Here is a 22,649-nt window from a genome sequence, read left to right on the forward strand (position 1 = left end):
ACCACCTTTTTTGTGAAACACTGCACTATACAAAGTATTTAACATGAATCTATTTACCATTGCACAGTATACCACATCAGTAAATCTATATTGTACAAGAAGTCTTTTGGCTGAATTTGTCTTGTAACCTTATGGTAAGGACCATTTCATCTGGTTAGTCTAAATATACCATATGTGTGCTTTCTGTGGATGTGTGTAAGGCCTTGGTGACATCAGTGTGAGACAATGTCATTTCATCCCTTATTAACTTACTCTACGCTTATTACCTAAAAATATTATTGCAGAATTAACATGTATTTTATTTATGCTGTATAGAATCAAAGGGGATACAACTACAGTCACAGCTTGTTGTGTTAGATTCTAACCTACTTGGTTTATATGAACATCAGAAGCCAGGGCTACTTGCAGATAAACCAAAAAATAAAAACTCTCCAAAAACCAAATAAAAGAAAGGTGTAATTAGAGACTAGTGAGGAAAAGGAGAAATCAGATATTGGTCTCAGAAGGCAAGGACAATAAAAACAGAAAACTCAATGCTATTATGGAAGAGAATCCAGAGCTAAAAAAAATACTGAAGGTCAAGAACAGTCCTGGTAGACTATGAGTTGAAGAGGACACTCATTGCTGCTGAAAGCTATAGTAGAAATTGTGATGTACGGTTCAGCTTCCCATGATAAAAGACAAAGTCACATTTACCAAAGTGTCGAAGCAGATGGATTTCAGATTAGCAGAAATGGGCTGTATTTTCATCTTCTACCTAAACACAGTTCATCGTTTGACAGTAAACTTCATGTTTCAAGAGTCCTGCTAAATTTAATCAGAGGGCAAAATTTAAACATGCTGACCCTACTGGTGGAGTGTTCTTTAAATCCATAATGATGCATCTGGAGAAGCTTTTATATTTATGATGGGACCAAATGAGGTTTGTTTCATCCTCCAGGACAACACGTGTCATGCTCCTAGCTGCAGACCATGGCTGGGTTTAGGCTGGCCAACACAAACTGATTACATCAGTGTATGCAGGAATTCACATCCTGGCTAATGCTCTTGGGCTGTCAGCTATTCTGGTCCAACTTGCTTTGCAATCTGATCTGGAAGCACTTGTGCTCGACTTCCCTGAGTCACAATCTTGACTTTGAAAGACTGATAAATCTGGATGAGTTTATGAACATAGCTACTTCTTTGTTCAAGGCCCATACTGTACCTCTCTCACAGGCATCACAAGTAGATATTGAGAGACAGAGGATACCCACTGTCTCCCAAACTCCATGTACCATTAAACTCTCCTGCAAAACTGCATTGCAGTTTGTACATATTACTTCATCATTGTGTAGCTCCTAGTCAATTGGCCACAATGTTCTTTATAAAAATTTGCTATCACAGATGATTTGCACATTTACAAGTGGATATTCTTCTCTACAAATAGTTTTGAGACTTGTTGATGATGCAAACAGAGCATAGTAACCACAGCTTGCACTTCTTTGCCTTTTAACAGACAGTTGTAATATGAATGTTCTGCTTTTTTTAATTGAATTTTAATGTTTTTTCCTGAATTACTATATAAGTATATATTTTAAATACTTCTTTATCATTCATCTCTCATCACCTCTTTAGGTGAGAAGAAGATACAGTAAACTGATTCTCCCACATGATTATTTGTGTTGCTCTTTCTGAGAAAGCCAGTCAGAGTCTCACAAGCTCTTCTCACCAGTGAAAGGTGTTTGAGAAACAAGCTTTTAATCTTTTCTATTGTTACTTTAAAAACTATTGCTTAAAGAAAGGTACACATTCATAAATTTCCTTTCATAAAAGAAAAAAATATATCAGGTTAAAAAGCCACTTAAGTTGCTTTGATTTATATTAGACTTTTAATTGTACTGAAGGAAAAACAGAGTGAAGCTTTTCAACACCTTATAAAACATAAAGTATGTATTTTAAGTACATTTAATGTACTACTTCCAATAAAACTGAAAAAAATGATTAAATAGAAAAGTAAAAAATGTTATACGTTTTAAACAAATCAAGGTGCTTCTAACGTGTTTACAAATCTTTTGAAATAGGTCAGCTTTGTGTACCGCAAAAAAACACCCTTTTCTATTTCCGACCAAATGATCTTTGAAGAACTGCCTCTAATGTTTGGGTTATTTCACAAATTTATTATTTACTTGTTTTATGAAAAATGTGTCAATAGATAGATAGTGTGAGGGATGCCCGAGATCATTACACGGCCGGGATGCCTCCTTAATGGAAGGACAGGGGGAGATGGTTTATGAACGGCGCTATCTCGCCCGAGCTGCTATATGGCAGCCCTTCTGTGTTTGCAATCGAGCCTTGGATTCCCACAGGCCTGTATGGGAATTGGTGTTTGTTGGCACAGCCCTGTTTGCTGGTTGGAGCTGCAGAAACCGCTGAGCCCTTTTACGTGGGGCTCCTGCCTTACCCGGAAGTACTCCCAGGTCACAATTATGCAACACAGGAAGTACTCCCGGGATTCTGAATATAAGGAACAGCCGCTTCTCATTTGGGGAGTCAGAAAGTCGTGAGGAAGAGGCCGAAGATTGCCAGGAGGTGTGGAGAAGGAGGCTGCAACTCTCTGGGAGAGAAGACTGGAGTTAGTATACTTTATTAGATCTGGGTTAAGCTGTAGTACTTGTGTTTGGTACTTCATGCTGTGCTTAGTGGTGGAAAACAATTGGGAAGAGTTTTCCACAGAAAGGAATAAAAGCCTTGTTTTGTGCCTGTGTCTGCTGTATCAGGTGTAGGGAAGCTGGAGTGCTTCCTGGTGGTTCACAATAGATATATAGGTGGATTGATAGGGAACCATTCTTATCAGCTTCCCTGCAGCTGGCTCTGAAAGTGCTCATTTGCGTTGTGGAATGTCAGCTCATACTGCTGATTACTCAACCCCGGACTCAATCGCCATTACAATACCTTTATTCCTTCCTGTGCTGTGAAATACATTACATCCACCCACTTTCCAACTTGATATGCATCTTAAACATCCTTACTAAATAACCTGATCAAAACGAAGTGTACCATCAGTTCAGTTGACAGCACTGATTGCAGGCTATTGGCTGGGGTTCAAATTCATGTTTAATGTCTCTTTTTGTTGATTTTTGATTCTTTTTATGTTAATTATGAGCATCTTTATTTTTGCTTTTGTGTATGCATATGAGCTGCCTGGTTTATGTTCCATGTTGTTGTGGGTGGTCTCCCAAGAGGCAGGGCCACATACCAATCACCACAGAACTGCCCTCTGCCCTATAAATCCAGAGGGTCTTCCACCGTTCCTGATGGTTAATTTCAAGCATGCTAAGGAGTTTGTTAGACCTTGTTTTTTTTTTTTTTGCTGTGCTTATGTATTATCTGGATTTTTGAACACCTGTTTTTTGATTTCAAATTGTATTGGGACTTTGTTTGCCATGCTGGTAATTCCTTTATGCCTTTTGTGCTCTTTGGAGCTTCATTGTGAGACTGGGCATTTTTTGTGAAAGTGAACTTTTTATTTTATAAAGATTTGGTGCTGAGCCTTATTACTAGCCAGGGTTTGACAGTGACATCCCCCTCTAGTTGATGGTCTTTGGTGGTCACTCAAACTGTCTGGCAAATTCACCATGGCTGATGCAAATTGTTAATTTTTTTCAAAAACTTACTTGTAAACAAGTAACAGAGCAAATGTAATTAATTGCTCCCCAACTCTTTCTGTGTACTTTTATTGGGGGGTTGTCCTTTGTGCGATGAAAGCCCTTGTGACTGTAAACTTGAACAGTTGCTGTTTCAATTTAGGCAGTTCATAGTGAATATGTGTTCCTTGGTTGGCCATATACAGTAATTAGCATAGCATATTGCAGCATTTTGCCAGATGTCAATGTGATGAAAATCAAGACACGTGTGTAAAAGAACACAGTTAGGGGTCCTCACATTAATGTTTTTGTCTAAGTTAACATTATGACCATGAGGGTTTAATGAACATATTCACAATTTACATACACTCACATGCAATTTATGAAAACAGGCAAGTGCTGTAAAAATCAAAATTACAAAAAGTAAAAATGTAGGTTTTGTTATTTCTTTATTTTTAATTTTTACTAGTTTTTTTGCCATTTTTTAATTTTATGTTATCTTTAGTTAATGAAAATATTTTTTTATTAACAACAGTTTTTGTTAATCAGAACAACACTTGAAAAATCTTTGCTGGAATGATAGATGTGATTTTTAACTGTTGGCTATTGTATTGATAGCTGTTGGCTATAACACGTGGAGGAGTTTTTGTATTAGAATAATGTCAATCCAATATTACTGTGCATTTATTATTCTGATTCTTTTTTTTTATTTAAGGTTTGATACAATCATATTAGGCATTGAAGAATACGGAAGCTTTTCACCAACTTTACAGATCCTAAGTGGAAATAAACCTCTTCTTAAGAATCAGACTCTCACTCCTGATGAAGAAGTTTTAATTGATGTTTCCTTGAATTTGGGCCTCCCAAATGCTAGAATAGTTCTCAACAGATGCTGGGCAACACCATCTGAAAACTTGTCAGATACAACCTCATATGAGTTCATAAAAGACAGGTAACAACTTTATAAACTGTAATATGTTTTTTCTGTATTATATACAGTATATGAGTTATTAAATATTATTCATATTCACAGAGCCACCATGTGAAGTAATACTGTATGAGGGCAAAGTTCACTTTTGCTGCTTTTTAAGTGCCAACCTCCACAACCAAACCCTGAGATTTATTCTTACTAGGCACCAGACTATATTCTTAATTCATAATAATATATTTTTCCTATAGAAGCTTTATGTTGCTGTGCATTCTTTGAACAACATAATATATATATATATATATATATATATATATATATATATTTATATATAAAATTGTAAAAGAACATTGGCTTTCAAATAATAAAATGCAAAATAGCCATTAAAAACAATTAAAATTTTTAATGTGAAACTTATCTCACACTCTTGTCTTAACATCTTTGCTTAATCCAAACTCCGTCCTGCAAGCTAAAAGGCGTGGTGTTAACTTTTAACAGACATCGGTTGTGAATGACACCTTCAACAGATTCCAGAAATTAATACAATTTTATAAAATGGCATAATTAGAATATTTACAATGTGACATGCATGTGCACCAACCTTTCATAAACATTAGGGGGGAGGAAGACAAAACTTCTCAGCTACAACATGTAGATAACCCAGCAAAAACAGTAAAAGTAATCCTCAGACTGGTGTAGGATAGGAGACACAGACATGGCAAAGTAAAATTAAACAGGACTGCAACTGTAGACTTTAAATGCACTGCTAAAGACTGATTTTATTCAAAGTATAAGTATCTCTGAAATGGGCTTATGTGGTCAAGTAGGTCCACAGCTCATGTCAAAAAGGCCACTTTTTAAATAAATAATCGCCGTCTTTGCGGCTTAGCGTGGGGACGTGGTATTTGTGGTCGGAACCGGTTCCCGTGTGGATTCGTGATGCAGGTGAACCTCGCTTAAATGCACAGGTGAGGAGTCATCCGCATCCATAATTGTTCCCGAGAGCTGCTGATTGCTACAACAGATCCACATCCCCGTGATAAATAGAAGCAGGGAAGATGAGGAAAAAAGGAAGAAAGAATGTTGAGAACACAAACGGAGGTTGCCAGAGCAGAAGGCAGGAAGCAGGGAGAGGAAAGCCGGTGAGAGAGAGATATCGAGCAAGCACAGGCTCACAGGCAGCTGGACAGCGAGCCCTAGCGGGGTATTTGGCCGACACCTAGGGCAGTTGGTAGTAGTCACTCCTGCTGAGCATAGTGAGGAGTGGGGGTGACCAGAAGAAGGATCGCTGGCTGCGTAAGGCCGAGAAGGAAGCAGGAGTCAGGAGGCTTGGAAGGTGGATTCTCCAGTGTGAGCGTCCTGGCCGTTGGGGGAAACCAAGTCTCGGTCTGGTGAGTGCTGAACCGAAGCCAGGGATCGGGAAGCATCCAGACTAGCAGGCAGAGCAGGTCAGCTTCAGCTAGGGTGACTTCCCTGTTGCGGGGCCTGTTTGGGAGAAGCAGGGGAGCCGCCAGTAGTAGAGGAAGGATACACAGGATTTTTAAAGAGACTGCTTCCAGACGTTATTTTAACCTTGGTGTTTTAAAGGATTTTTCTATTGTATTTTTAACCTCCACTTTTCACCTCTGTTTTTACTGGATTATTGATTTAAAATTATTTCATACGCTGCACTTTATTTGAACACTTTGTTTTGTTTGCTGATTTTAAATAAAAGCACTTGGCACTTTTGCGCCATCGCCATGTTTCATTGTTTGTGCCTCACTGCCTAGCTCATCGGTGACATTACCGAAGGTGTTGGGTTCAAGGGCTCCCGGAAGGACGATGGGAGCATGGAGTGAACCCGTGTCATCACAGCTTACATTAAAACGTGTGTTAAAACTCCACAAATCCCATCTCTTCTGCTGTTCAACACCATCAACAACTTGATGCTTATACTCTTCCCATTAGCTCTTTTTCCTGCCAAGTTCTCCACTGCTATAAAAACTGTAGCTGTGAATTTATTGGATAATCATTTTTCATTATTTGTGTACATTGGCAACGATAGTATAAGAAGGACTCTATGTAAATGATTGAAATAATCCTTATACTTTGATTTTATTGATTTTATTTGATGATATCAAGTTAGTCAGTTTAGTTCAAGGTTCTAAATATAATGTGTATAATTTCTGCAAGTAAAAAATAAAAGATATACTGTATATATATACTAGGGGGCTTTGCCCGCCAACCCCCGTGTTTGGTTTTCTGGATACACACTTTTAAGATTTTTTTTCCTTTGAATTGTTGCTATTTCATTAGTTTCACTTTTATTTTCAGAACTTCTGTAAAAACAATATTTTGAATCTTTGAGATCAGTGAGACGTGTTTAATGACTTTGTACCATAATTCAGGATAGGCTTCTCTGTTTGTAATTTCAGCACAGCCAAAACGATGTACATCATCAGCAGTTAATAATTTTTTTTGCAAAGTAGCCAATAATTGCATGAGAGGTAAACCCCGTTTTTGAAATTCTCTGACTTAAACTTCAAAGCCTTACAATATTTATATACTTCTGATCACCTATGTCCATATATTCGATCTCTATTCGCCTTTTTGTTATTTCTCTGAGTGATTATTTCTCTTTTTTTGCGCTAATGCGATCTTTACTTTCTTTGTTTTGACACTTTAGTTTTTTTCTGCTTTCATATTCTGTATCTTGCTCTGCATGTGTTTCATGCCTACGTTTTTTTTGAGTCTTTTGAATTCCATTTTTCATTATCTCTAACCTGCTCTGCATGTGTTTGGCCCCCTTGTTTTTTAACCTCTTTATGATGTTTTCCTTTGTCTTTTATTTCTGACCTCGCTTTGTCCTGCTTTTTTTCAATGACACCTGGTCTGTGGTGATTATTTTCCCTTTTTCGAGTAATAATATCCGTTTGTTTGCGCTACTGCGATCTTTACTTTCTTTTTTTGATACTTTCTAATTTTCCAGCTTTCATATTCTTTAACTTTCTCGCCAACTTTTTTTTGAGCCTTTCAAATTCCACTGCTTTTCATAATCTCTTACCTGCTCTGCATGTGTATATCGCCAACATCTAATTGTTAATTCTGAGCCCGATTGGATGTGCTTTTTTTTCAATTCCACTTCTTCCGGGCTTATTACCTTATTTTCTGAATTTGCACCTAGATTATTCTTTTTCTTTTTTGCATTTTTTTTCTCTCTAACGCTTTTGAGTCTGTTTTCTTCACACTGCTCTTTCTTCTTTGCTTAGTTGGCGACATTTCATCTATAACGTATAAACTTATACGCTTTATATGTGCTGAGAAGCTGGAATCTGTGTGTGTACAAAGCCTTTACATAACTGAGTGTTTTGCCGCCCGTGGTCTTATTTGATATTGGTTGTAAGTAGGGCGTGTCTTGCAAGAATCTAATGTTCTACATCCCCGCGAGATGGTCTTGGGTCAATTTCTTTCATCTCGCGGGTCTTTTAAGTGTCTTCCATGATCGTCACGTAAAGATCACATCTCGTCTCTCTAGTGTTTCTCTCCAGGATTTTTTTATAATAGAGAGATATCTATATATATATATATATATATATATATATATATATATATATATATATATAAAATCCTAAGCCTAAAAGTACAACAATTTTATGTGACGTTTTTGTGGCACTTTTTTTTCACGCTTTAAATCAGGCTTATTTCAAAACCTACATATATATGTTTGGTATCATTCTTTTCAGAATTTATTGAACTTTAATGTGATGTTGTTAGATTTTCAGATTCTTATTCCGTTTTTAAATTAAAAATTAAAATATCAAGAAAATCGTGGTTGATAATTTCAATAAATCATTATTATTTCAATAATTTATTTTAATTTAATTCAATAAATTACACTGGCAGCACAGTGGTAGCGCTGCTGCCTCGCAGTAAGGAGACCTGGGTTCGCTTCCCGCGTTCTCCCTGTGTGGAGTCTGTATGTTCTTCCTGTGTCTGCGTTGGTTTCCTCCAGGTACTCCGGTTTCCTCCCACAGTCCAAAGATATGCAGGTTAGGTGCATTGGTGATCCTAAATTGTCCCTAGTGTGTGCTTGGTGTGTGTGTGTGCCCTGCAGTGGGCTGGCACCCTGCCTGGGGTTTGTTTCCTGCCTTGCACCCTATGTTGGTTGGAATTGGCTACAGCAGACCCCCATGACCCTGTAGTTAGGATATAGCAGGTTGGATATTGAATGGATGAATAAATTACAATATTTTTGATCGAGTAAACTTTCTTTCACAGGAACAAACTATTAAAAAAATGATCTATTCATAACAACGTTGGTATTTAGGTGATTTAGTTAGCTGAAGGTTGAATTCTGATGACCCACTGCATACCATACCACTTTAGTTTTTCACATGATTTTTCCTGTTATTTAAATGAGTAATTTTTTTAAATAGTTTTTTATCTATAAGAATGTTCGTTAAAACTAATGGATCATTTATTTAGTCTCCTATAAATACTCATCGAGCATAGTGGACCTCTGTTTAATGGGAATACTTACTTAAGAGAGTAAATATTTTATTCTCATTTCATGATTTTTACTCCGTTAAATAATAATTGATTTTTCTTATGCATATTTATAAAAGTTAGTGATTTTGACTCCAGTAAATAATCATTTTTCTTTTGTACATTGATAGATTTTGCTAATATTCTGGCCGCAACTGAGCGTTAGGCACCAAAGGTGCCGGGGGGCTTGGCCCACCCTAGTATATATATATTTTGTGGTAGATAGGGGGCGCTCTCGCTCCCTTGAACCCTTGTCCACGACTCCAAACACCAGGTAAAAGTCCAATACTTGACTTTATTTAATCGCCACAGTGCACAAAGCACACTCTCACCCACAATACTCATATACTAATCACAAATACAATAATAAATCACAAATACAATCCTCCAGCTCCCAGACGCGTTGCCACCCTTCCACCCAGCTCAGCTCGCTGTCTGGGAGCTCCCACAGTCCTTTTATACTCCCTGACCCGGAAGTGTTCCTAGCCAACAGTCCACAAGTCCTTATTCCTTTCGGGTCAGGATAAATAGTACTTTTTTTTCAACCCGGAAGCCCGTCGCTCTTTCTATGACGAACTTCCAGGTCATAGGGCACGAAGAACTCTTCGGTCCTCCCTGCAGCTCCCTCTTGTGGCCCCCATGGCATCCAGCAGGGCGGTGCATAAAAACTCCATTGTTCATGATGCCCTGCTGGTCTTCTGGGGACCTCCATGCTGCAAGGAGGGCTCCACCTGGCCGGCTTGAGGGTATTGGCCGGGATAAACGGCCGGCCATCCTCCACAATATATATATATATATATATATATATATATATATATATATATATATATATATGTAAAAAAAATGATATTGTCACCTTTAGTCTTAACAACCTACCACACTTTAAATACAGTGCTACCAACCCCTTAACATGTATACTGCCATTTTATTTTAATGCAACACTTTACTCATGCTTTACATTTGATGCTTTTTTATGGAAAAAAAGTCTCTACATGTTTTATGAAATATCATGCCTTATACTTGCAATTTTCTGAGAGACACACTTGGCAGTGATGATTCCATTGACAACATCTTTGAGCACTTGCCATCATGCGCTGATTGACCAACTGACAACTGCCATGGGCTCTAATGAATTTGAAGCCAGCATGTGGCTGCTATTAATGTTTATAAAGTCTCAGCTGTCTAATAAATTCAATTATAATAATTTTACAGATTCAGGATAATTATCAGAAAAAGAATGCCAAAACCATGGACTAGCATATAGCTTTGAAATACACACAAGCTGTATTGATTCTTGGCTGCTCACAGGTGCCACAGTGCTGCGAAGTGCATTATGCCAAATTTGAAACTTTTACAATGAAAATTCTTACAACATTTAAAGAAGTATATAAATAAGACATTGAATGTGTGCGTAATTGTTAAGGGTCATACCTAGTTTTTTTGTATTGTTGTTTTGAAGTGAAAGCAAATGAGTTACATGAAAATGCCACTCTTACTAAATGGTGGTGTGAGGCAATTGTTTATGCATTTAGACCGCACAGAGCCTATTTCCACAAGTCAACTCTGACTGCTTTATTCAAACTTACAGTGTCAACTAATCAACTACCAAAACGACTCATCATCTATTTATGTCTTCCAGTAGGTGGCAGCATATTCGCTTAACATCCCACTTCTTCTAGCTTTGTAGTCCAACACATTTAGTCAAAAAACTTTTTTTTCCCAAAAAGTGAGCAAATATAACCGCATCAATGAGCTATTCAGAGGTTAAGTCTTTTTGGTGGCTGAAACTGTCTGCTGTTGCATGTGTAGAATGAGATCTCAGGTGCATTCTCAGTTTGCACCTTCTTCCCCGGCTGTGAGATGGGTGTCCTGTCAGTTGCAGGTAGATGCTCCGACTGGACCTTCGCTGTGGTGTGGCACTTCGCTGGGCTCTGTGTGAGCTTGAAATTTTTACGTGAGTGTGGTCGGAGTAGACTCAGCAGGTCTGTGATTGTTTTGCGATTTGCTGTTTAACATACAGCATTTCAGGGATATCACTGCAGTCAAATACAATTGCACACTACATTGAGATACAGAAGTGATGTTTCCTGTATGGAGGAATATTTCGGACAAAATGAAATAAATAAATAAATAAATGCGTAAATAAATAAAAGTACTGTGAAATGTGAGCATAAATAAATAAATGTGTCATGAAATGAGAGCCTTAATAAATAAATATGTCATGAATGAAGCATAGGTTTTGTCACGCTTATTTATTTTTTTCATTTCATTTTGTCCGTAACATTCCTGCAAACCGTCATGAAATACGGCTTGAAATAAAACTGTCACTTTCACTCGTCAAAGTTGAGAGGGTGGGCTCTAACACGCCCTCTAGTTACTGATTGGTGAATCGATAGCACACGGACTAATTAGAAAAATGCTTACTACTGCCGATGAAATGGATTCTGGTGAAGATATTACGTATTTCAGAGAGAGAATTGAAGATTTATCGGAAGAAATTACAATGTTGGCGGCCCTTTAGACCTCCGATATAGATGAAACTGATTTTGAAATTATCGAAGAACAGGTGGAACGAACTCTACTACACTCCAGTTCTGGTGACGCAGTTCCCTGCTCTGGACGTCCATCCTTTGACATTCCAGTTGAGTCAATAGAACACCTTCTGTCATGCGGTTTAAAAGTACGACAGATTGCAGATCTATATGGTGTATCGGAGAAAACGATCACAAGGCGAATGAGCCAGTTTGATATACAGTAAGCTGCAACGGCTGTATTAGTTTAGGTACTTTGACATGGAATGCCCAAAGCAGCTCCAACTAATATTTTGAACTGAACAAGCGGGTTAGAAAATGGATGGATGGATGGATGAACAACTTTGCCACTGATCAGAGCTGTACAGTTGTTTGAAAAAGTAGCTGCGAATATGCAACTGACTTTATACTCGTAAAACAAGGGTCAAATACTCAGTTCTAAAAGGGCCGCCAACATTGTAATTTCTTCCGATAAATCTTCAATTCTCTCTCTGAAATACGTAATATCTTCGCCAGAATCCATTTCATCGGCAGTAGTAAGCATTTTTCTAATGAATTCTTGTGCTATCGATTCACCAATCAGTAACTAGAGGGCGTGTTAGAGCCCACCCTCACAACTTTGACGAGTGAAAGTGACAGTTTTATTTCAAGCCGTATTTCATGACGGTTTGCAGGAATGTTACGGACAAAATGAAATAAATTAATAAGCAACGAAAAACCTATTTCGTGACACATTTATTTATTTATGCTCTCATTTCATGACATATTTATTTATTAAGGCTCTCATTTCATGACACATTTATTTATTTATGCTCACATTTCACAGTACTTTTATTTATTTACGCATTTATTTATTTATTTCATTTTGTCCGAAATATTCCTCCATAGTCCTGAACCACACGGTGACAAGAGTTTGATTTCTGCTTTCAAAAACACATTTTCAGGTCAAAAGCTTTCACCACTTACGTGCTATTTAATAGCTGCTAGCAGGAGAGGTACATTCTCAAATCTGATCTCAAGACAAAAATGGTCTCTAACCATCTCGGATATTTGTAAATATCTACCATGTGAAACTTGACACTACCTGTTAAACTGATATGTCTGGTAGATGTGTTTGGAGGTTGCATCACTGAGAAATATAAAGATACACTTTTTCCTAAAGGCTTGTCCAAGCACCTTTCTGTGAAGACTTCTCATCTAGATGTGTAAAAACATATACTCTGTGTGTTTTTTTTTCAGCTGCTTAATCTCCAACACACACACCACCATGATACAAAATGGGAAGTCTTCAAGAGCCCAAGTTCTGATGAAAGTATTCTCATTTGTGAAAGAAAATGTAGTATGCCTGCACTGTCAGATTATGTTGTGCATTGAAGATGTGGGAAAATCCTGCCAACCGGTGAGTATTACAGTATGTGGTGTCATGAAAAAGCAGATTGACATGTGCAGTATGTGCTAAGTAAATATTTGTCTTTAAGAGAAGTACTTTTTGGTCATAAAAATTAATTTTGTCAATATTTGAAAATGTAATTATGCTGAAGCAAAAGTGTTAAAATGAATACATTTGCAGATATTTCTGAAAATGACTTTCTGAATAATGGCAAATGTTTTAATGGTGACCTTAAAGACCTGCATCTATAAATCAATTATTAGATTATAAGATAAATAAATGACTTGTCATGTAGCAGTAACTGACTAATAATATACACACTATGAGTAGCTGCTATTCTGGTGTTGTCATCAGTGCTCAGTTAGACTTCCTAAGACCATGTGATAATATCTTGTTACACAGACGTAACTGACAAATAGACAGTCCCATTCTAAAATGTTCTCTTTCTTACAATGCTGTACAAATGTGTAATCTTTTTTGGTAAAACAATTGTTCTTTTCATTGTAACCAGAACTGCGGATTACGAGCCACAAGGTCGTCTGAAGGTGGAACTATGAAGTCAAAAAGTTCTGAACCACTTTACAGAGCAGTACATGAAACTGGTGAGCAGTTGAAGCAGTAGCTGGTAGAAGCCGAGTTGATTTTATATCTAGTATTTAAAAGTTAAAATTACATTACATTCTATTCCAAATTACAGCTTTCAGAATTAGAACTTCCTCACAATTCAATGCAATTTAATTTTAAGTAGCAGATAGTGATGAGCCAGCAATTCACACAAAATTTAATTTGCAGCAAAATTCAAAGATTTGCTATTGTGTTTAATGACCAGCGAAACTTGCAGCACTGAAACAGGACAAAAGGTGTTTAGATCCTGTCACATACACCCACTATTCCCCCAATCTCGTCCCTATTCCAATACCCAATGCTTATAGCTAGCAATTACTGATGAAATGTTAGCGATTGGTATTCCCTGTCAGTTCTTATCCCACCCACTGTATCGCCCATGTCCCTGTACTACTGCCCAGTTAGGCAATTGTGTAAACCAGTTGTCACTTGATAAGGCTACACAATGCTGTGACAGTAAAGGCATACATGGCACTATGAAGAAGCCACCTACCTTAAGACCCTCCACCCAAAACAGAAGCGGAAATGCTGAGAGGGCAGCCAGTGCCAGCACAAGTAAGTAAAGGGGCAAACATAGCAAAAGCAGAAATGTTTCTTTGCTTTCCATTCCAAAAAAAGGAAAATTCAAAATAACATTTATATAAATAACATTTGAAAAAAAAAAAGCAAAACACCACATACATTTCAAAGGCACAAAAATTAATAAGAACAAATGTACCATACAGTATATGCAAAGAATCTCTCATATGTGGTCAATGTTGCCTCGTAGCTCAGATTGCTAAGACTGAATTCCAGCTCATACAATTCCTGTGTGGAATTTGTACATTCTGCCCATGTCTGGGAGGGGGGGTTTCAGGTGCTTCTGTTTTGTGTCAGGTGTTTCAATCAAAGGGATGAAAATCAGGTGTAAGTGTTGGAGTATCTGCCCTGGTTAAAGAACATAAATCTGAGTATTCATGTTATGAGTGGGAGTCCCAAAGTACGTAAGTTCCACAAACAATTCCAAAAATGCATTCTAGAGAGGGAAATCCCATTAGAAACCCTGGCTAGATTCAAAAAGAGCCACTTAGAATCTATATAAAATAAAATAAAAAAAAAACTCACAAAAATACTCTGTAAGTGCATGAAGCTGTGATAATCACATAAGACAAAAATGAGTTAACAGCAAGGGCAATCAAAGATGAACAAGTCTAAATACACAATCCAATTTAAAAACAGAGCAAAATGATCAAAAATCCAAAGAATCTAAATAGCAAAGCACAGCAAAAAAATCAAGTAACACTCAAAAATTACCTTAGCACATTCAAAATGAACCCTCCAGATTTATAGGGCTGAGGGCCTGGCAGTTGGGGGATTACCCACAAAACACTTGGAACATAACACAGGCATAGAAAACAAAGCAGGCAATAAATAAAAGTAACATTGACATACCTCAATGTCTCAAAATTGAAACAAAAAGACATAAAAGAAGACCTTGAACCTCGTCCAGAGCAAGAACCCTTGCTAAGATATAACATGTTTATCACTCAGGTTTGTGAAAGTGTACCATGCCCCGATCAAAGGAGGTATCTGAGGATCTCAGAAAAAAAGCTGTTGATGGTGACCAGGATGGAAAAGGCTACGGAATTTCTCTCTTTCTAAAGAGACTGGACTCCACCAGTCAAATAAAGGAAATTCAACAACATTGTCCCGAGGCATGGTCAAAAAACACAATATCACTCCAAGAGCAAGGTGTGCAATATTCCAGGAGGTCACAAAGGAACCCCAGGTAGCATCAATGGGTGTAGAGGTCTCTCTTGCATTGACTAATGTTCTTCCCAAGTCCACCGTTAGAGAACACTGAACAATAAAGGTGTGCATGGCAGGGTTCCTAGAAAAAAAATCACTATTCTCCAAGAAGAACACTGCTGCCTGTCTAAGGTTTGCTGAAGACCATGCAGATAAACCAATATGCTTTTAGAAGAATGTTCTGTGGATAGGTAAATCAGTTTTATGTTTGGTGAAAACAAACACTGCATTCCAGCATCCCATCTATGAAACGTCTGTGAAGCCTGCCTCTGGACCAAGATGTCTTGCAATCATTGATGGAACTGTGAGTTGTGAATTGTAACAGCACATTCTTCTGAAAAATGTCAGGGAGTCAGTCCATAAAATTAAGCTCATGAGATAGTGGGCCATACAGCAAGACAATAAGCCTAAATGCACGTTATTCTAACAAAGAACGGTTAATGTAGAAGAAATTTCCTGTTTTGAATTTCCCTGTCAAAGTCCAAAACTTAATCCTATAGAAATTTTGTAGAAAGAGCTGAGGAAACAGTTCATGCAAGGATGCCCTGCAACATCCCTGATTTGAACCAGTTCTGTAAGAAGGAATTGGATAAAATTCCTGCAAGCTGATATGCAGAACTCATCAACATTTACCATAAATGTTTACTTGAAGTTGTTGCTGCACAAGGTGGTAACATTGGTTACTGAAAGCAAAGAGTCACATGCTTTTTAACTAACATTGATCATTTTCAAGATTCAAGAGATTTTCTGTAATAAATAAATGAACAATGATTTGTGTCATTTGTTTAGTTGGGGTCTGTTTATCTAGTTTTAGGACTTACATAACAATCTGATCATGGTTTAGGTCATATTGACACAAAAATAAAGGAAATTCTAAAGGGTTCAGAAGCCTTCTAGCATCAGTGTACAGTGGTGTGAAAAACTATTTGCTTCCTTCCTGATTTCTTATTTTTTTGCATGTTTGTCACACAAGATGTTTCTGATCATCAAAAACATTTAACCATTAGTCAAATATAACACAAGTAAACACAAAATGCAGTTTTTAAATGATGGTTTTTATTATTTAGGGAGAAAAAAAATCCAAACCTACATGGCCCTGTGTGAAAAAGTAATTGCCCCCTGAACCTAATAACTGGTGGGGCCACCCTTAGCAGCAATAACTGCAATCAAGCGTTTGCGATAACTTGCAATGAGTCTTTTACGGCGCTCTGGAGGAATTTTGGCCCACTCATCTTTGCAGAATTGTTGTAATTCAGCTTTATTTGAGGGTTTTCTAGCATGAACCGCCTTTTTAAGGTCATGCCATAGCATCTCAATTGGATTCAGGTCAGGACTTTGACTAGGCCACTCCAAAGTCTTCATTTTGTTTTTCTTCAGCCATTCAGGGGTGGATTTGCTGGTGTGTTTTGGGTCATTGTCCTGTTGCAGCACCCAAGATCGCTTCAGCTTGAGTTGACGAACAGATGGCCGGACATTCTCCTTCAGGATTTTTGATAGACAGTAGAATTCATGGTTCCATCTATCACAGCAAGCCTTCTAGGTCCTGAAGCAGCAAAACAACCCCAGACCATCACACTACCACCACCATATTTTACTGTTGGTATGATGTTCTTTTTCTGAAATGCTGTGTTCCTTTTACGCCAGATGTAACGGGACATTTGCCTTCCAAAAAGTTAAACTTTTGTCTCATCAGTCCACAAGGTATTTTCCCAAAAGTCTTGGCAATCATTGAGATGTTTCTTAGCAAAATTGAGACGAGCCCTAATGTTCTTTTGCTTAACAGTGGTTTCGTCTTGGAAATCTGCCATGCAGGCCGTTTTTGCCCAGTCTCTTTCTTATGGTGGAGTCGTGAACACTGACCTTAATTGAGGCAAGTGAGGCCTGCAGTTCTTTAGACGTTGTCCTGGGGTCTTTAGTGACCTCTTGGATGAGTCGTCTCTGCGCTCTTGGGGTAATTTTGGTCGGCCGGCCACTCCTGGGAAGGTTCAGCACTGTTCCATGTTTTTGCCATTTGTGGATAATGGCTCTCACTGTGGTTCGCTGGAGTCCCAAAGCTTTAGAAATGGCTTTATAACCTTTACCAGACTGATAGATCTCAATTACTTCTGTTCTCATTTGTTCCTGAATTTCTTTGGATCTTGGCATGATGTCTAGCTTTTGAGGTGCATTTGGTCTACTTCTCTGTGTCAGGCAGCTCCTATTTAAGTGATTTCTTGATTGAAACAGGTGTGGCAGTAATCAGGCCTGGGGGTGGCTACGGAAATTGAACTCAGGTGTGATACACCACAGTTAGGTTATTTTTAACAAGGGGCAATTACTTTTCACACGGCCATGTAGGTTTGGATTTTTTCTCCCTAAATAATAAAAACCATCATTTAAAAACTGCATTTTGTGTTTACTTGTGTTATATTTGACTAATGGTTAAATGTGTTTGATGATCAGAAACATTTTGTGTGACAAACATGCAAAAGAATAAGAAATCAGGAAGGGGGCAAATAGTTTTTCACACCACTGTAAGTTATTATTAAAATTAGTCTCATTTTAGTGCTGCATACACAATGGTAAAATCTTCACTCAGCAACTTCAAATCCAAATCAGTTATCAGTTAAACTAACACAAAGATAACTGAGTAAATAAAATAACACAATGATGATAATGGGTGGTTAGTGATGTGCCACAAGAGACTAAGCTCGAATCCATGCCATTCATAGTCTTTGCTAAGATTGTATCAGTGTGGCTTTTCAATGGCTACTCTTATGAATCTCAAAGTTGTGGGACAGAAGTTGTGCAGTTTAGATTGGGTGGCAACTTTAAACTGACCCATTTAAAATGAATGACCATATGCCCTGTGACATCTTGTGAAAGGTGCTTGAAGAGTATGGGGGCTTCTGCACTTCTGCTCAGTTGCGTTAGGTCTCTTTGTTTGCAGTGTGAGAGTTGTATTCACATATTTAAGTCGACCCTTCAAGGGTGCATTTTGCCTTCTCTGCTTTTCAGAATTTTTAAAGGCATGATATCAAGGTACAGATGAAATTTGGAGATATTCAATTTGTGGTCTATGCTGATGATGATGTCCTCATGAATTTATCAGATTGTGATTTCTGGTACTCAGTGAAACATTTCCTAGATTTCATACTGTCAGGAAGAGAAACTGTACCACTAAATTTGAGTCCGTGGTCCTTTCTTGCAAAAAGAATAGCTTGTTTCCTGCAGAGTGTGAGCAGCTGCTCCAAGTGGAAGAGTTGGAGATCCTCAGAGTATTATGTATGATTGAGGATAGAGGTGAACATAGGATCAACTAATGAACCAATGTAGAAGTGACAGTTTTTCTGACATTGTACGGGTTTATGGTGAAGACATGGGAGTTAAGTTCTTTGACAGTGTTAATCCCCATCCTCTCCTGTAGTCATGAACTCTGGGAGGGAACTATAAGAATAAGATCTCTGATAAAGAGACCAAATTAAATTTGTTGTATAGTGTGACTGGACTCTACCTCCATTTATAAAGGGATGGCATTAAAAATATAGGATGGCCACACGGCAGAACTGCTGTTTCTTTGGACTGAGATGGTACAGTTATTCTGGTTTTGGGCCTCAGGTAGAGTTCATAAAACTAGGCCAGAAACATTCTGGAAGTGTAGTATATCACTTAAGCTGTGTTGGAGTATCTAGAAATCTCTCAGAAGGAAGTTCAGATGGAATGATAGGGTCTGTTATGTTTGTGGAAAAACTGTGTTTGAAAGGGTCAAAACTGGGAGATCAAAAACACAAGCATCAAAGGCAAAGCAAGAGAAGGAGACTATGGTCAAAAATTCAGAGGAAAAAACCAGAACCAGGAAACATTAGAACTGATAGTCTTTTTAGAAAGAGCAATTTGAAAAAGGGTTTTGAATCCAAAACTTGGATAAGGAAGTAAATTCCTGCGTGGCCTTTTATCCCATCGTGTCATTACCCAAAGGTCAACAATGTAATGGGAAAAAGATCATCCAAGAGTCCACTTCTGTATCTGAGGTAACCAAAGTCAATGCATGAACAACAGGAACAACGTGTGGTGATGATCATGAAAAATACAAAATGGGAGATGAAATGGTTCAAAAAATGTGATAATTCTTTAAGCAATTAGAATTTCTAAAAATCATTATCAGATTTATATTCAGGAGCCATTGTTTTATGTTAATGTTACTTTCATGTATTCTGTGCATTGTGTATGATGCCTTTGTTATGTTCCATGTGTTTTGTGGACGGTTTCCCAAGAGGTGGGACCAACTGTCATTCACCAACAGGAACTGCCCTCTGCCCTATAATTCCAGAGGTTCTCCCATAGTTCCTGGTGGTTTATTTCAAATGCCCTAGGGAGGTTTGGCGAGTTCTTCTGTTTTGCTATGCTTTTGTGAATTTATGAATTTTTAATCCACTTTTCCCCTGTTTTTTGATCATTCTCTTCAAATGTGATTTGGGACTTTGTTGGCTTGGATTGACTTGTGTTTTAGGCAAGTCCATTTTGCCATTGTGTTCTTTGGAACTTCACAATATCACAAAGTATCTTTTGTGGAAATAAAACCTTTTTATATTTATAAAGTTTCTGTGTTTACACCACAAATGATCTGTGAATTTATATTAAAACTAATTGTAGTCCAGGCATTCTCCACAGAGCTGTCGTACTCATGTGTAAAAGATTCAAGAAACAATTATGGGGCAGAAAGAAGATGTTGTTTTTCTCTGGACTGCTTGTAATGATCATCTCTAAAATGGCAGAGTTTTTAGACATGAATCCATCTGAATATAACAGTTGATTTATCCTGATATCTAGGTATGCGAGACATTGAGCTTTTCGGGGTTACCCTGCCACTATTTTTGACCCTCCAGATCCAAAAACCCTCATTTTTAGGCCATATGTGAACTACATTTTGTGCAGAAGATTATGCCATTATAACCAATAGGTGTCTACAGCAAAAATGACCAGAAGGACTGGAAGCTGAGTTTGCCACATCACTCGACCCCAGGGGTTCACCCATTAATGGGATACAAGGAGTCACAGTTACTATTTTTTACAAAAGTTTGAGAAAAGGGGAACGGTAATATAGGCATGAGGAGTGTCTTTTTATGTTATTTCAAGCTGGCTGATCACGAACCTTATAAAGTTTTGATATTTGATTCTTTAATGGTGGTCCTAGCCCCTAAGAGCCACTCTCAGAAGGTTACAAATGGAACATTTCAAAAATAAGCATGTGGGGTATCATGTTTGATTTTTTTCTATTACAACTGAGATATTTAGGCTTTAAACATTTGTATTGAAGCACACATTTTAATATCTTAAATATCTAGTGCAACTATTCTTGTTCTTCTACTTCATGAAGTAAATCATTACATTTATTACAAACACCACAAATTCGGCTCACACTAATTCAGTCTTTTTAGTTATTGTTTTTAACATTATAATATTGTTATCACCATAAAGCCATTTTGGAATGTTTTCTGATGTGATTGCCACCATTTTGTGGTTTTTATGTGTGGTGATGGCCATAATGTGTGTGGTTGATATATCTTGTCTCATGACACTCCACCTATATAAGATGGAGTCTGCAGCGGGCAGCATCATAATGTTGGATCTCTTTGAAGCAGCATGTAGGTGCTTTAACATTTTTTTAATTTTACTTATAATTGTGTTTAGACATATGTCTTTTATAATTTCCTGATCACATTTACCACTTTTAAAACATTTCAGGTACTTATTAAAGGAGGATCCTCCTGGTTACATTTTCAATTGCAAATTAATGCTGGGATTGCAGGGGCATTAGGGATTTGAGGGTAAAACGATTTGGCCTGTGGAACCACCACAGAATCTGTATCGGGGAGCTGCTCCAACTCCTTATGCCCCTGTTCCCATATGCTTTGTTTTTATCCCATTGCAACTAAATGAATGCCAGTTTAGCTAAGAGAACTGCTCCTAAAATTATCAAAGCCCCTCCTTGATTTCTTAACTAATTAATACCGGTATATGTGCAGGAGAATCTAAATCTTGATGTTAGCACCTTCAATTTCTGTGTGTTGTGCTTTAACTTTTTTATTTTATTTTTCTAGGAGACCCCCTTTCGGCTACTGAAAGTACAGTTGCCTTCATTATCCTGGGTGTGCTGTTGTCTGTGTTCCTTTTGGCAATGATTTCAGTTTTCCTCTGCCAGTGCAGAAAACGAATTGGCCACTACAATTTCAATATGAAACCAGGGGAGAAAAATTTCAATTTCCATGCTTTTGCTGAATGAAATTCTGTATTTTAATACAACAGTTTTTATATTAATAGTATGTTGCTAACTTGCACTGATAATTTTGTGCTTTCTGTATATGTAAAGATCTTATATTTTTAATGAAATATATTGAGTAAAATCAGAAGATAGCTTATATATTCTATTGTCAATTAACACTACTGTGGCTTTTTACAAAGATTATGTATTGTAACGGGGCAGACCAGCATCATTTATTCACATTCTTGGTGCTGATCCCACTACATGAGGCTAACTAAGAATATTATATGAAATATTCTACACTTATTTTTCTTTTCTAGATAATTTGAATTTGGATGCTGGCTTTTCAACTCTCTAACACAATGCAGATTTCCCCAATTCCGTATGAATAATGTTAGCCTTCATAAAACATTTTAATTTAAATCTTATTATTTTAACACAGTCAAAGGCAACCAGAGAAGAAAGGAGGGTGCAGAAAAGGGAATGAATGCAGAGGATGCCTAGGAGAGAAAGACAGAAGCTGCAATGGCAATGAGAACATGACTTTATATGCCATTATGGGAATCAGAGTAGCTTTGGCGAGGGAAAACACAGAGATGATATCATGTACAGTATCTCCGGCGTAAACAACCTGAGGTCAACAGAGCTTATCAGCGGCAGAGACTGAGATTAGAAAGGGAGAGCCTGCTGATACTTTAACTGCATTGGGAGGTGTGGAGAGATACTGTAAAATGAGGCATTACAGTCTATCTATCATATAGTGTCTTTCATATCTATCTATCTATCTATCTATCTATCTATCTATCTATCTATCTATCTATCTATCTATCGTGTAGTACCTTTCACATTTATTTATCAATCTATCTGCCTATCTATCTACTTACCAAATATAGTGCCTTTCATATCTATCTATCTATCTATCTATCTATCTATCTATCTATCTATCTATCTATCTATCTATCTATCTATATGCATGCATACATGTATTTTCCACATTCCT

General features: G+C 37.5%; 1 protein-coding gene across 1 annotated transcript; it reads left to right on the plus strand.

The window, feature by feature from the left end:
• Nucleotides 1-917: 917 nt before the first annotated feature.
• umodl1 (uromodulin-like 1) lies at nucleotides 918-22,449 on the plus strand. The gene is made up of 5 exons (XM_039746266.1): nucleotides 918-922; nucleotides 4,339-4,575; nucleotides 12,846-13,005; nucleotides 13,508-13,598; nucleotides 21,489-22,449. Exons 1-5 carry the CDS (start codon nucleotides 918-920, stop codon nucleotides 21,668-21,670), a joined length of 675 nt encoding a protein of 224 aa, XP_039602200.1. The 3' UTR covers nucleotides 21,671-22,449.
• The last annotated feature ends 200 nt before the right edge of the window (nucleotides 22,450-22,649 follow it).

Source organism: Polypterus senegalus, chromosome 2, assembly GCF_016835505.1.
Source record: "Polypterus senegalus isolate Bchr_013 chromosome 2, ASM1683550v1, whole genome shotgun sequence".
NCBI classification, from domain to species: Eukaryota; Metazoa; Chordata; class Cladistia; order Polypteriformes; family Polypteridae; genus Polypterus; species Polypterus senegalus.

Bases quoted from the DNA above. Each gene is read 5' to 3' on its own strand.
- umodl1 (XM_039746266.1), top strand. The intron at 4,576-12,845 runs GTAACAACTTTA...TTTTTTTTTCAG, and splicing joins TATGAGTTCATAAAAGACAG to CTGCTTAATCTCCAACACAC. The intron at 13,599-21,488 runs GTGAGCAGTTGA...TTATTTTTCTAG, and splicing joins CAGAGCAGTACATGAAACTG to GAGACCCCCTTTCGGCTACT.